General features: G+C 46.1%; 1 protein-coding gene across 3 annotated transcripts; it reads left to right on the top strand.

The window, feature by feature from the left end:
* Nucleotides 1-1,974: 1,974 nt before the first annotated feature.
* On the top strand, nt 1,975-8,666 carry Fst (follistatin). Of its 3 annotated transcripts, none has more exons than XM_090331948.1 (6): nt 1,975-2,059; nt 4,147-4,338; nt 4,905-5,123; nt 5,479-5,703; nt 6,421-6,648; nt 7,440-8,666. In XM_090331948.1, exons 1-6 carry the CDS (start codon nt 1,975-1,977, stop codon nt 7,520-7,522), a joined length of 1,032 nt encoding a protein of 343 aa, XP_090188074.1. In that variant the 3' UTR covers nt 7,523-8,666. The 3 variants fall into 3 exon arrangements, with proteins under 3 accessions (XP_090188074.1, XP_090188073.1, XP_090188075.1); XM_090331947.1 differs by having other exon boundaries at nt 6,418-6,648; XM_090331949.1 differs by lacking the exon at nt 7,440-8,666 and adding an exon at nt 7,156-7,431 and having other exon boundaries at nt 6,418-6,648.
* The last annotated feature ends 5,414 nt before the right edge of the window (nt 8,667-14,080 follow it).

The following is a 14,080-nucleotide window of genomic DNA, read 5'->3' as shown; positions in this document are numbered from 1 at the left end:
CCCGGCTGAGCGGCACCCAAACAACTGTCTTCTAATATTAGCACGGCTGCATTTCGGGATCTATTATAGTCTGTCCAGACAGATCCCATTGTAATGGGATCTTTTATTAAAAGATTAGCACTATCTCCTGCAGTTGGTGGAAAAGAATCTGTTATCACTGAGTTATTTGCAGTTGTGGAGGGGGCTGGAGGGGGGGGTGGATGGAAGATGGGGGGAGGTCTGGCTGGGTGGGGAGGGAGACTGAGGCGGGGGGGGGGGCGGGTGGCGAAGTGGGGCGGATTTGAAATCCATAGGAGACCAAATCTTAAGTGACCTGCGAAATGTCCAAGAATTTTGTCTGCAGACTTCGCTGTCGGTTGCCGTTCGGGCTTCAGGAGCAAAAAAAGAAAAAAAAGAAAAAGAAATTAAAGAGGCAGCTTTGGAAATAAACAATATAGCATTTTCCGTGAAGTAATCGTTTTATATAAAAGGAAATATCGTCTCCTCAGTTTCATTCAGCCATGCCAAAAATTAAAAAAAAAAAAGGTTATAAATGAGAGCACCGCCAACTTTCAGCGAAGAATGCCAGGCGCTGTACTTCATCAACTGCGGCGAGGGAAGTTCATTATCCATGTTGCAATCTCTGTTTTTATTATTATTGTTGTTGTTATTATTTCGTGGGGGGGAGCGGAGGGAGGGAGGGCGGATGGGGAGATCGGCAGAGCAGGAGGCTGGAGAGATAGACGACAGAAATTGGGGAATCTCAGGTCTGGGAAGGGGGGGCGACCGCCGACGTCGGCGCCCCCGCTCGGGGCTGCGACTGCAGACGCGGCGGGGAAGTGAAAGGGGAGTAAAGAAAGGGAGAGGGCGAGACGGAGCCGGGGTGGGAGGCCGGGTCGGAGGTGTTCCACATTTTTTGTTTGCCAGCCTCGTGGAGACGCAGGGCCGCCGGGCGAGGGTGGGAGTGTCGGGGGCCGGGGTTCTCAGCCACCACTCCCGGTTTGGGGATGGGGGAGGACGCGTGAGGAGGGGAGCGGGTGGGAAGAACTCACGGCGAGGCACGCAACACAACCCAGACACAAAACCTCGCCGGGTCCCGCGCCCGGGCTGCGGGGAGCCTGAAACTGCCGGCGCGTCCCAGGCCGACCCGCCGAGCCGGGCGGGCCGGAGGTGGAGGCGGCTCGGGGGGCTCCCCGGGGCGTCTGCAAAAGTCTCGCCTGAGCCCGAGAGTGGAGGCTGAGGCATTGCAGAGACAAACTCCGGGGTACCCCCCCCTCCTCCTCCACCTCGTCCTCCTCCTCCAGCCCTCCGCTCCGCCCGCCGCCACCGCCTCCTCCTCCAGTGCCCCCACCGCGCCCTCCCTCCCGTGTGCGCACACACACACACACACACACACACACACACACACACGCCACCCCGGCGTTGCCTGCGAGCGGCGGCGTGCAGGACTGAAGTGGGTGTTCTCCCCCCCCTTCACCACCACCACCCCCCTCCCGCTCCCCACCTCTCCCCCCTCGACGCGTCGCCCCCACTCCCCCGCCCCGATCGCCCGCCCCCCTCCCTCCCGCTCCGACGCACATAAGAACTCGGCGATTCCCCTCCCGCCGCTTTGATTTTCGGGCACCTCCGACAGATAATTGGGAAGGGTTTTCCAGAAGGTGGGAAATGTCACCTGATTCACACTGAACTTTTTCAAAAAGCTCCCCACCCCCCAGGAGCCGCGCACACCCTCGCTCGCGGCCGCCCTCCCACAGCCCCACACCCTGGGAGACCGCCCACCGCACACCGAGGAGACCCCCGTCTAGATTTAAAGCGCGGCTGCGCCCGGCTTCTGACGTCCATTGAATCGCGCGGGCGGCCGGCGGCGAGCGCGGGGCTGCGCCAGGATCGCTGCGCCCTCGGCCGCTCGCCTCGCAGACGCGCGTCGCTGCCCGAGCCTCCCGCCGCCGCCGCCGCCGCGCCCGCTCGCCCCGCTCGCCCCGCGCCCGCCCCGCCATGGTCCGCGCGAGGCACCAGCCCGGCGGGCTCTGCCTCCTGCTGCTGCTGCTCTGCCAGTTCATGGAGGACCGCAGCGCCCAGGGTGAGTGAGGAGTGCGGAGGGGAGGGAGTCGACGCGGGGTGCGCCGCCTGGGAGATCGGGGCGAAGGGGTGGAGGGGGGGGAGAAGGCTATTTTTCCTCCCTACTTTTCCGTCGTCGCCACTTGGGTCTGTGCCGACCCACGCTAGCTCTGGGAAAGATGATGGACCGACTTAACGACCCCGGGATGGAGAGGAACGGGGGAAACTGAGGCGACTTGACACTCGGGAGGACTGGAAGCGGAGTTTGAAGCTCGCCGGTCCTTAGGAGGGACGGGGAGGGAGGAAGCTGGATGGAGTCCCTCCGCCTGGTTCTGGGGGGCTAGGTGCCCGCGAGTTTGGGCAGTGGTGGCTGTAGATGTGATCCCCCCTGGTTGGCTCTGCAGAAGGGGACCGAGCCCGGAGATTTCAGTAACCCGCTGGTAATCTAACCTCTCCCCTTCCCACTACATCTTCTCCCCCACCACGCCACCCCCGCCCCGTGATTTTAAAATATGACTTGGGTGGGGAGTTGGGGGGGGAGAGTCCGAATTTTCCCTGGGTGTCTGGGGGACGTGGTTGCAGAAACTTTGCCCAAACTTGGAAATGTGGGTGCTGAAATTTTTTAGAAGGAAGTACTTTTCTGCTTAGTGGATGCTCCTTGCTACCCCCCTCCCCCAGCCCCACAAAAGAAAAAGAAAAGAAAAACAGGAAAAAACAAATTTAAAAAGAAGAAGAAGACCAGACAGCCAAATTATTACCCCTGCGAATTTTGAGTACACTTTACAATGTTCTGCTCTTCGCTTCACTTCTCTCCCTGGTAACTTTCTGTGAGACAATGAGCAACTCACAAGTGATTTCGATTTAGAGAGAGAGGGGGGAGGGAGGGAGGGAGGGAGGGAGGGAGGGAGAGAGAGAGAGAGAGAGAGAGAGAGAGAGAGAGAGAGAGAGAGAGAGAGAGAGAGAGAGAGAGAGAGAGAGAGAACCTTTTCTGAAGTTTGTCTTTGAGCATGGAAAATAGATTTATTTCCATTCGTCTTGGGGCAGAATGTTTAAAGGAACCCTAATAGCAGCTATGGTCCAATCATTGTTACCGTCTCCTCGGGTGATTTATGAGAAGTCTTCCTACCCCACGTATGAGCATTCATTAAGGAAGGGGGGGGATTTTTGCGGTGCTGATTATTTCTTCTCCTCCTCCTTCTTCCTCTCTCCCTCTCCTCCCTCTCCTTCGAGGTGTGGAGCCGGGGCACGGCCGTCGCCCTCCCTCCCGCACCAGTGACTTTCCCGGGGCTAGCGTTCCGGTTTTCTGCCGGGTGAAGCACCCTCCCGATCGCGCCCCTCCGCCGTCGGCCCGGGCCCGGGAGACGGGCTGGAGACCCGCCCGGGTGCCCGGAGCGCGCGCGCCCTGGGAGAGCCGCGCTGGGAGATTTCGAAAGACCCCGAGGGCTGCGGGCGTGCTCGGGGCCGGCGGATTGCAACACCGCCCGTCGGGCGGGCGGGCAGGCGGCTCCCGGAGGCCGCGCGGGGCCGCTGTCGGCGGCGCCCCGGAGCTTGTGCTTTTTTGCTTTCATTTTTCACAAGTGTCTTGTGCTTGATCTCCTCTGCCGCCCCCCCTCTTCCCCCCCCCCCGTCACAACATAATTCCCTCCCCGCCGCCTACATGAAACCCGGCACGTAAAAGCCTGCGTCGCGTCCTGTCGGGGCCGGGCTCCGCCGTCTGCGCCCCGCGCCGCCGCGGGTTATGAAATGGGACGGGGTAGAGTAAACAGTCTCGTAAGAAGTCGAGGCGGGCTGCACGTGTCGCGGCGGGGTCACTGGAGACTGACAAGGATGTGGCTAGGTGCTCCGGAGCCGCGCGCTCCCGTCCGCCCTCCTCCTCCTCCCCCCCCCTTCGCCCACTTCCCACCGACACGGTGCCCCCCTCCCCACACTTGCCCTCACCTTTCCCTCCCCTTCGATGCCTTTTTTTCCCCTCCCGTTGTCTTCTCCACACTCCTCCCTCCCCTCCCCATCCTCACCGAGCCTCCCAGAGCCGCGGGGCGCGCCATCCCCTCCTCATCCTCCCCCCCCCCATCTAACTCTCCCTCACCTCCCACCCATGACTCTTCACAGCTGGGAATTGCTGGCTACGTCAAGCCAAGAACGGCCGCTGCCAGGTCCTGTACAAGACAGAACTGAGCAAGGAGGAGTGCTGCAGCACCGGGCGCCTGAGCACCTCGTGGACCGAGGAGGACGTGAACGACAACACTCTCTTCAAGTGGATGATTTTCAACGGGGGCGCCCCCAACTGCATCCCCTGCAAAGGTAAGGCTCGCCTCTCCTCCTCCACAGCCGGCAGGGCCCACGGTAGAGGGCGTCTTCCCCTCAGCTTTGCTACTTGACTGGCAGGCGCCTGAGCCCGAGCGAGCATGGGGAGGTGGGCGCCCCCATGCCCGGCCAGCCCAGTCGAACCCAGCCTGCTCCCGGCCTGACACCGCCCCCCCTCCACAATCCTTGGCTAAGGATAATGATGAAACCAGCCAACCCGCGAGGCTGGACCAGGATCTGGGTGACGGGGTACAGCCCACAGTCCCTAGAGGAGAGGGCCTGGCTGCTGTTGTCTCACTAGTTTTCATAATCTGAGAAGCATTGGTCTCAAAAAAAAAAAAAAAAAAAAAAAAAAAACAAAAAAACAAAAAACGGAGAAGTCGCATCCGTAGAACTTACATCAACAAACTGAGAATGAATCCGTGGATGGGCTCCACCATTTCCTACACGAACCCCCAGAGCTGAGGCTGTCTGGATGACACAGAGCCCTTTCAACGCTTCCTGGCTTGACCTGCCAACCTTTTTGACCCTAGTTCCCATCTCTACCTCTTTCAATCTCCTAGAAACGTGCGAGGACGTGGACTGTGGACCAGGAAAGAAATGCCGAATGAACAAGAAGAACAAACCACGCTGTGTCTGTGCCCCAGATTGTTCTAATATCACCTGGAAGGGGCCTGTCTGTGGGCTGGATGGGAAAACCTACCGCAACGAATGTGCACTCCTCAAGGCCAGATGTAAAGAACAGCCAGAACTGGAAGTCCAGTACCAGGGCAAATGCAAAAGTAGGTCCACCCTTCTTCTAGGCCCAGGCGCTCCCCTTCAGCTTTGCACCTTAAGTAGACTCTCTGGAAGACAGCTGGGAGATAATATAGTTGACACTAAGAGCTTAGTAGTAGTAGTAGAAGATGAAGTAATATAATCAAATAAAATAAAGGAGTCATCTTCTAACTGTGAAAGAGTCTTTAAAGAACCAATCTACACTTTAAAAGTAAATAACCACCAGGTTCCCAAAACGGCTTTGCTATTAATTTCCTTAGTAATGTCAAATATGCTCTAAGGACCAGAAGATACTTATTGAACTATGTCCCCACCCACCCCCTTCTCTCTTTCTCTGTCTCTCTTCTCTCTCTCTTCCAGAGACCTGCCGTGATGTTTTCTGCCCGGGCAGTTCCACGTGTGTGGTGGACCAAACCAATAACGCCTACTGTGTGACATGTAATCGCATTTGCCCAGAACCTACTTCCTCGGAGCAGTATCTCTGTGGGAATGATGGAGTGACTTATTCCAGTGCCTGCCATCTGAGAAAAGCCACATGTCTGCTGGGCAGATCAATTGGATTAGCCTATGAGGGAAAGTGTATCAGTAGGTATTCTGGATTGAAGGAAAAAGAGATAACAGAATCAAAAAGGCTAAATTAATACTAAAACTGGGGTTCACAGATGAATAAAGGCCAAGGCTTTCCCCAAATGCACAGTTTCAACAGAGGTGCTCTCTAGTTTGAGTAAACTTATTCCCACAAAGCCCCTCCTGGAAACTATTGTATTCTGTAAACCTTCGATATTTATTCTCTCCCCCGCCCTCAGATACCAGCAAGAAACAAGAAACACTATTCCATTTTAGAAAATTTAAAACTCACACCATTTTACACATTTCTTCAGAGTGCCAGACTTGCTGGAAGCGAAAAATAATTACTTAACAGTTCCTAAAATCTGTTATCAAATTCCAGTAATTAATGGAATTCTTTTTTCTAAAAAAAATTAAAAAGTCCCCACTTGTAGGAAATAATTAGATGCATATTGAGCTCAAGGATACTGTGAAATCCTGTCTCCCCTCCTCCTCCCACTTAAAAAAAAAGTGTTTTCATGCATTACTATGGTATGTGAGAATCATGATGTGTGTGCATATGTCTGTGCTTCAGTGTTTAATTATTAAGCATTTTATGTCACATCTTCATTACCTGCTTTAGTAAGGAATCATATATAGTTCATGTTTATTACATGAAACTATAGTGGAAAGGAGAAAGGGGGGGAGGGAATGGGCAATCAGTTCACTCATCACAGATGTATTACATCCTAGAAGCAAAGTCCTGTGAAGATATCCAGTGCAGTGGTGGAAAAAAATGTTTATGGGATTTCAAGGTTGGCAGAGGCCGCTGTTCCCTCTGTGATGAGCTGTGCCCTGACAGTAAGTCGGATGAGCCTGTCTGTGCCAGTGACAATGCCACTTATGCCAGCGAGTGTGCCATGAAAGAAGCTGCCTGCTCCTCAGGTGTGCTACTGGAAGTAAAGCACTCCGGATCTTGCAACTGTAAGTGCCAATTTTTAACCTAGCTGCAATGTAAGTTTTTCCCAGACAATTCCTAGCCAATGGAGACTTACAAGCACCACAGACCTCCCCATATGAGCCCTGTTTTAAGTTTGGTGGCTGCCACGTTTCACGGGCAATTCAATAGAGTGACCTCCTGAAAAATTCCGCCGTGTTTTCCTGGCTTTGGAGACTTAAGCTGGTGCTCATCATCCATTGGGTTGCCTCTAAAAACCTAAAAACCTATCTCACCCCTAAATCTTTTGCATTAATTGTGTTTTTGCTGTTGCTTGATTAACACTTGAGTCTAAACTAACTGCTTCAGAAGTTGTTGTTGTTGTCATTGTTGTTGTTGTTGTTGTTTTTCTCCAAAGACAGCTTTAAATTATCACACATGGGCCGCTGCTTTTTTTTTTTTTTTTTTTTTTTGCAGTTGCCTCTACTAACTCTGAATTAAGGACCCAAAGTAGTTTTACATAGAACACAAGAGCGCTTTTTATCTAATTTCAGGAATCTGCCCGTAAAACCTGAGCCATTGATTCTTCAGAACTTTCTGCAGTTTTTGACTTCATAGATAATATTTTTTATATTTAAAAAATCAAATTTAAACTAATTGTATATGTCAAATGCAATATCCAAACCAAACCAAACCAAACAGCATCACACTGCAAGTCACATAAAAATGCAACGCCGTAACTGGCTGTATCAGAGGGCTTTGAAAACATACACTGAGCTGCTTCTGCGCTGTTGTTGTCCATATTTAAACAACAGCTCCCCTGTATTCCCCCATCTAGCCATTTCGGAAGATACCGAGGAAGAGGAGGAAGATGAAGACCAGGACTACAGCTTTCCTATATCTTCCATTCTAGAGTGGTAAAGCCTCCAGCAGTGGTCAGTGTTAACACAGCCTTTGGGCAAAAAACAAAAACAAAAAAAAACAAAAAAAGAAAAAAAAAAACAAAAAAAGAAAGAAAGAAAAGAGAAAAAGTAAAAAGAAAAAATATATTGTCCATACTGTAAATAAGTGTATGCTTATTTATTTGGGGGTAAAACTATACATTAAAGGACCTTTGTCCTAAAACTCTCTCCCGGGCCACCTTGTTACTCACTGGGCACGGAGAGGTGGTCACTGTGAGGTCTACTGGATGAGGCCCATAGTTGAGATTTGTAGACATTTATTTATACTGTGTCATGTTTTATAATTTATACATAAAATGTCTGGTTGACTGTACACCTTGTTTTTGAAGAAATTTATTAGTGAAAGAAAGAGCAGTTGTTATTTATTGTGAGGTCTCTTGCTTGTAAAGTAAAAGCTTTTTTTTTTTCCCTCCTTGTAAACCATTTAAGTCCATTCCTTAACTCTCCACCCACTCATTTGTCTCACATCATTTCACTGTTGGTTAGACTCTCTTCCACTTGTAACAAACTTGCATGTCAGTTTCTGTCATGTTTATTTATTGGATTCTCCGCCGCCTGATCTGTACATACATGATCCCTCGGGTTTTGTTTACAAGGAATCTTGACTGACCAAAAGGCATTATAACTCTGACTCAAACACAAGGTACAGAGGCTGTGCATCTTTGAGGAAACTACTACTTCAGTTCTCTTGTTCTGATGGTATTTGTGAAAGAGGACTGAATGCAATGTCATGATTCTAGGAATATACTTTAACAGTGTCACAGATCCAAAGAAACAGTGTTAGGGGTGTCAGGAGGCTAAAGGTAGGAAGGTGTCAGGAAGGTAAAGTCTAGACATTGGCCTTTTTGGTGTTTCCTTAAGGTAGTCAGCTGTACCTTTAAAATTAATTCTTTTTTCAACCAATGTGTCACTCACTCGAAGTTCTATCAAAGCTTTATCAGTTCAAGTTTCTTGCTTTTCATAATACTTTTTTCTGATGCAATTTTATATTTTCAAACATGGCAAGTTAAATATAAATTCATTTAAATATATAGTTTTGTACTTTTCTACCATGTAAATGTGCAATGTATATAAAAAGTTATAATGTGTATTTGTAAATAAATGATGAGTGAAAAAATAAAAAAAAATTAAAAAGCCAATGGTCTAATTTCCTGTTAATGAAAAAAAAATCCTTAAGGTCTTATGTGAAAATGTTGCCATACATTTGCCAAAGGATGTAGTACTTACCCCCTGAAATTAAGTGGCCAGGGAGATAGAAGCCCCAGAATGATGAAAAACCCGGGACACCTCCAACGGTGTTGAAAGATAAGGAATCTGAGGTTCAACAACTCCTGTGCAGTAGAAACAGGTGTGCATCAGTAGCCACAGAGGAACAGACTGTGGGTGTGGATTGTTCTCTGCAAGTACACCCAACCTAAAGTTTCCTAAAAACATCTCAGTTATCCTGGTTCTTTTTATACAGTCAGGGATTTCCCACTGACCTTATCTAAATAAAGTAGACCTCACCTCCAATCTTTAAAATTAAAAAAAAAGTACATCATTGGGAAAACCAAAAGCAGACTGGTGATATTTGGTGGGTGCATTCTAGAAATCAGAATATATCAACTACAGAAATGGCCATTGGATTACTGGTATACCAGAGGTTTGGTGAGATGAGAATGAAAATGGAGTTGATTTCCAAAATGATGTCCCTGGCTCATAGGGATTAAATAATGACATTCTAAAGGTAAGAGAACATTTGTCAGTATTATTCAATTTCTGTGTTACATTCTTAAAGCCCCTCAGTGTCGTTTGGATCGACTGTCTGTGGTCCTTGGGACACATGAGATCAATACCAGTTTCCAATTCAATAGGCACTACATACTCAGAATCTATGTGAAAATACCAAAGCAATGTAAGGTCTAGGTGTGAAAGAGTAAAAATGGTAATATTAGAAATTCTGGTAAGAAAACAGGTTCTTTCTTTCAAACATCACAAAGGTTTTTTTGTTTGTTTTTGTTTTTTTGCCAGTCCTGGGGACTGTACTCAGGGCCTGAGCACTGTCCTTGGACTTTCTCAAGGTTAGGGCTGTACCACTTGAGCTCAGCACCACTTCTGGCTTTTTTTTATGTATGTCGTACTAAGGAATCGAACCAAGCATGCTAGGCAAGCACTCTACCACTAGGCAAAACTCCCAGTCCCCACAAAGTTATTTTTAAAACTTGACTCTTATTATGAAGACTCTATATAGTAAAAATTACCATCAGAGACCTTGCCTCTCAGTTGGTTGCCACATGAGAACTTTGATGGAACTGACTGGTTAGAAGCCCTGTAGAGTTCTCTCACCTTTAAGCACTGGATTCCTGGAAAAAGAGGGGAAAGTATGTGAAGAAAACAGTCAGGCTCGGGGGGTGGGGGGTGGGGGGGGAGGGTGATGGGTACCAAGACATGTGAAAGGGTATCAATGTATGTGAATTAATGCACCTTCTATCTGGCAAATATCATGTAACCCTTTTATTAATTAAAAAAGAAAGAAAGAAAGCAGTCAGGCTACAGGTGGCTCAAACCTATAATCCTAGCCACTCAGGAAGCTGACATCTGAGGATCATGGCTAAAGGCCAGCCTGGCAGAAAAGTCCTTGAGATGCTTATCTCCAAATGACAAGAAAAAGCCACAAGTAGAGCTATGGCTCAAGTGATAGAGCACTAGCCTCAAGCAAAGGAAGCTCAGGGACAGTAGCCAGGACCAGCAAAAGAAATAGAAAAAGGACCTAACTTCTCCAAGGCAGATGAGCTACTGGCTTGGCACTCTGGAGGACTCTCTGGAAAAGAAAGAGAGATGAACAGATGCAATTTCACAGTTCTACCTAGAGCTGATTTTTCCCTCGATCTTGAGATGCTGTACATCCTCTAAAACTGCCATTGATGATCTGAACTGAAACATAAAATTTAACAGGCACTGATGAGAGTCTTGGCAAAGAGGCATGATAGCAGCCTGCATTTTAAGCAAAATCTATATTATTAGTTTAAATTTTTATTTCATATTTGTCATCATTAATCATTCCTCTTAAACACCATTGTCTCCACTTCCTCATGGAGTTGCCTCCTTTTCCAGTCATCTTACCTTCGCCCAATTAGTACAAAAAACTTAGAAATCAATCTTTGAGCAAGTGCTCTTCTACTAGGCTGCATCCCTAGCCCTACAGGTTTCTTTTAAATGAGGTTTATATTGATAAACTTAGATAGCCTGAGATTATTGTTAGAATTCCAACTATGATTCCGAACATTGAATCTACTTTTGTGTATGTTGAAAGGGACATTTGTTAGGAACTAGTTTGAGTCAGCGTGACCATGTCCTAATTCGCATTAGGAATTGCAAAATATGAAGTGATAATGCAAAATGAACAGCTAATTTTCATCACATGTACACCTAGATCAACATTTTTGTATACTATGCAAAATGCAGTTTCTCAACTATGGCAAAAATAAAATCGGCCATAATTAAATCATTAAATAAATCAGGCAAATGCAGTGCCTGACCCTAGACCAAATCCTGTACCTAAAAATGAAAATACTATAAATAACAACATTGGAGCCAACTGCCAGTGCTTCACACCTATAATTCTAGCTATCAGGGAGGCTAAGATCCAAAGATTCCTATTTGAAGGTAGTCCAAGAAGGAAAGTCAGTGAAACTCTTACCTCCAATTAACCACCAAAATGCTGGAAGTAGAGCAATGGTTCAAGTGGTAGAGCATCAGCCTTGGTCACAAAAGTTCAGTGGCAGCACCCAGACCCTGAGTTCAAGCCCTTAAACTGGTACAAAATTGATTAATTAATAATTAATTATCACATTGGAATAATTGACAAAATCAGAATAATGTCCAAAGATAAAGTGTTATTTCAAAGCTGAATTTCCTAGAATTTATTAATAGACTGTACTCATGTGAAAGAATACTGCTAGAGTCAGGAAATACCCATTGGCATATTTAGGAGAAAAGAATATGATGCATATATTTAAAATTTCAGTGACTTGCAAAATGCTTGTTAATGAAAATAATTTTTCATGTATATTGTATTAACAAGTAAATCTGAATAAAAGGTTTCTGAGTGTTCATATTGCTATGCTTTTTTTTCCAACTTTCCTATAAATCTGAAAATATATCCAAATAAAAGCTTGATTTACTTTTTTCTTAAAGATCATTCTCAAGGAGGAGAGGTACATTACAGGTTGCTTCTTCTCATTCTCTAGGGGGAAAAGAAAAAAATAATAAAAACACCTCATGCTATATGACCAAAAGACTAAAAAAAGTAATTCCAATGATTTTAGCAAGCCTACTGAGAGAATCAAAATTGGTGAGATAACTCCTGATAATTGAACTATATCCATAGAGAAACAGGTTTTGATTTTCTGTAATCACCTTAAAATTTAGACTGATTAAAACACTCCACATGCCCAATACCTGCATTGTCCTTGCTATATGTAATTTCACATTTTGATTAATACCCCATATCCCTCAGTTTCTTCATCTATGCAGCAAGAGAAATGGAAGTGCCCCACTCTAACAATGTTATGAGAATTAAAAGAGATCAGACAGGTAAAATGTTTATTTCACTTACTAACAGTAAATATCTCCTAGAAATATTTTTCATTTTTTTCTTTTCTTTTCTTTTCTTTTCTTTTCTTTTTGTGGGTCATAGGGCTTAAAATCGGCCTGGGCTCTGTCCCTGAGCTCTTCAGCTCAAGGCTACCACCCTACCCTTGAGCCAAGCCCCACTTCCCTTTTTCTAGAGATTAACTGGACATAAGAGTCTCAGGTTCTTTTATGCCTGGGCTGGCTTTGAACCATGATCCTCAGATCTCAGCCTCCTGTGTAGCTAGGATTACAGGCGTGAGCCACTGAGCCAGCTGAAAAATTGTTCTTATTAATTAAAGATAAAAGTAATAGTATGACTCACCAATTAAACCCTACCTTGCAAATACAAAATTAAGAAATAATAGCCAATTGAGGTGAGAATCAGAAGTGTAAAAACACTCTAATGGATGATGGCTATAATTTTGAAATATTTTAGCCATATTAATATTTAACAAAATTTCACTAATGTGTAGGTGCCATAATAAAAGCATTCATAAAATTCATAAAAACAGATTTCGATGTCGTATTTTCCATGAAAATTTAGAAAAAAAAATTTCCAAAGCTACAACATGTGCCTTATTTTCTTTCATTCACAAACTCAAAACAACTCCTGGTAGTAAAATAAATTAACTCAATTTTTATATAATGAGGCCTACAACTCCCCAAAGGTAGGGCAAACTACAAATCATCAAATTATTCTAATATAAACTGTTCAATTTCCAGATTTAAAAGATGCCTATAGTATTTAATGGATAAATTCATTTGATAAAGAAAAGTCTTCAGAACTGGATCCTAAGATTGACAAGTTTCTGTTGTTCCCATTCCACTTTCCATTCAGAGCACCAACAGTCCTTCTTCAGCCAAAAGTTGTTATGTAAATAGACTCCAGGCATGCTTGCCCTTCTAGCCAGCAGACCTGCCCAGACATGCCCAAATCCCAATTTCTATTTTTCTGGAATCCCCGTATGTGTACTGGATCCTCCTTAGGGTTTGCCATCATTGGACCTTAGCTATCTTGGCTAGTGCTATCAAGATTCCTGTGGCAGAACCCTTCAGACACTTAAAAACATATTCTCTGGATTAGACCAATGTGGTCCTGGCAGAGTTATCATTTGTCATTCTATTTGTCATTTCTATTTTAAGACCATGGCCAAGGAATCAACTGGCAAAGTTGACAGCCAGATACACTCCAACCAAACATCTCATTCCCCAAGGACTTGGGTCTCTGGCTACAGAGTATAAGTTTTTCTCAAGAATGTGTAGCTCTGGGCACAGGAGTTTGGCCCAGTGGTAGAGTGCTTGCCTAGCATGCACTAAGACCCAGGTTCAATTCTTTGATACCACATACATAGAAAAAGCCAGAAGTAGTGCTGGGGCTCAAGTGGTAGAGCTCTGGCCTTGAGAAAGTCCAAGGACAGTGCTCAGGCCCTGAGCTCAAGCCCAGGACTGGCAAAAAAAAGAATGTGTAGCTCTAGGAAGAAGTTAGAAGCTAAAGCTATAATTCTGGTAAGAAAAAGGAGCCCACACATTGATTCCGGTTTCAAGAAGAACAAAGGGAGGCAAGGAAGGAAGATGTGAATAGATCTGTATCTTTACCAGCACATAAAATCAATGGGATGTTTTCAGTTATGTGGTCAATAAGTAGTAATAGCAATAAAGACCATGGGGATGACAAATCTAGCTAACTTGTTGAGATCACTGTGGGATTAAGGATCAAGGACAGCAAATAACAATTCCTGGGTCTCCCTATATAAAGTTTTCCATAGAATCACTTCCCAGAAGTCATCAAAATAAACCAGTGCCATTCATGCGCTGGGCGTATAGAACAAACACTCTGACAAGCTCAGTATAATGTCTGAACCGGCACCATCATCGTACTGAGAAGTTGCAAGAAATGCGTGTG

The sequence above is a fragment of the Megascapheus bottae genome, chromosome 4, assembly GCF_031878675.1.
Source record: "Megascapheus bottae isolate mThoBot1 chromosome 4, mThoBot2.hap1, whole genome shotgun sequence".
In the NCBI taxonomy this organism is placed as follows: Eukaryota; Metazoa; Chordata; class Mammalia; order Rodentia; family Geomyidae; genus Megascapheus; species Megascapheus bottae.
This window is presented reverse-complemented; position numbering and strand designations above follow the sequence as displayed.

What these genes read in the sequence shown, in the direction of transcription:
- Fst (XM_090331947.1), top strand. Translation starts at nt 1,975, where the DNA reads ATGGTCCGCGCGAGGCACCAGCCCGGCGGGCTCTGCCTCCTGCTGCTG. An exon ending in GTACCAGGGCAAATGCAAAA is followed by an intron (nt 5,124 to 5,478) that starts GTAGGTCCACCC and finishes TCTCTCTTCCAG; the next exon opens with AGACCTGCCGTGATGTTTTC. An exon ending in CTATGAGGGAAAGTGTATCA is followed by an intron (nt 5,704 to 6,417) that starts GTAGGTATTCTG and finishes ATTACATCCTAG; the next exon opens with AAGCAAAGTCCTGTGAAGAT.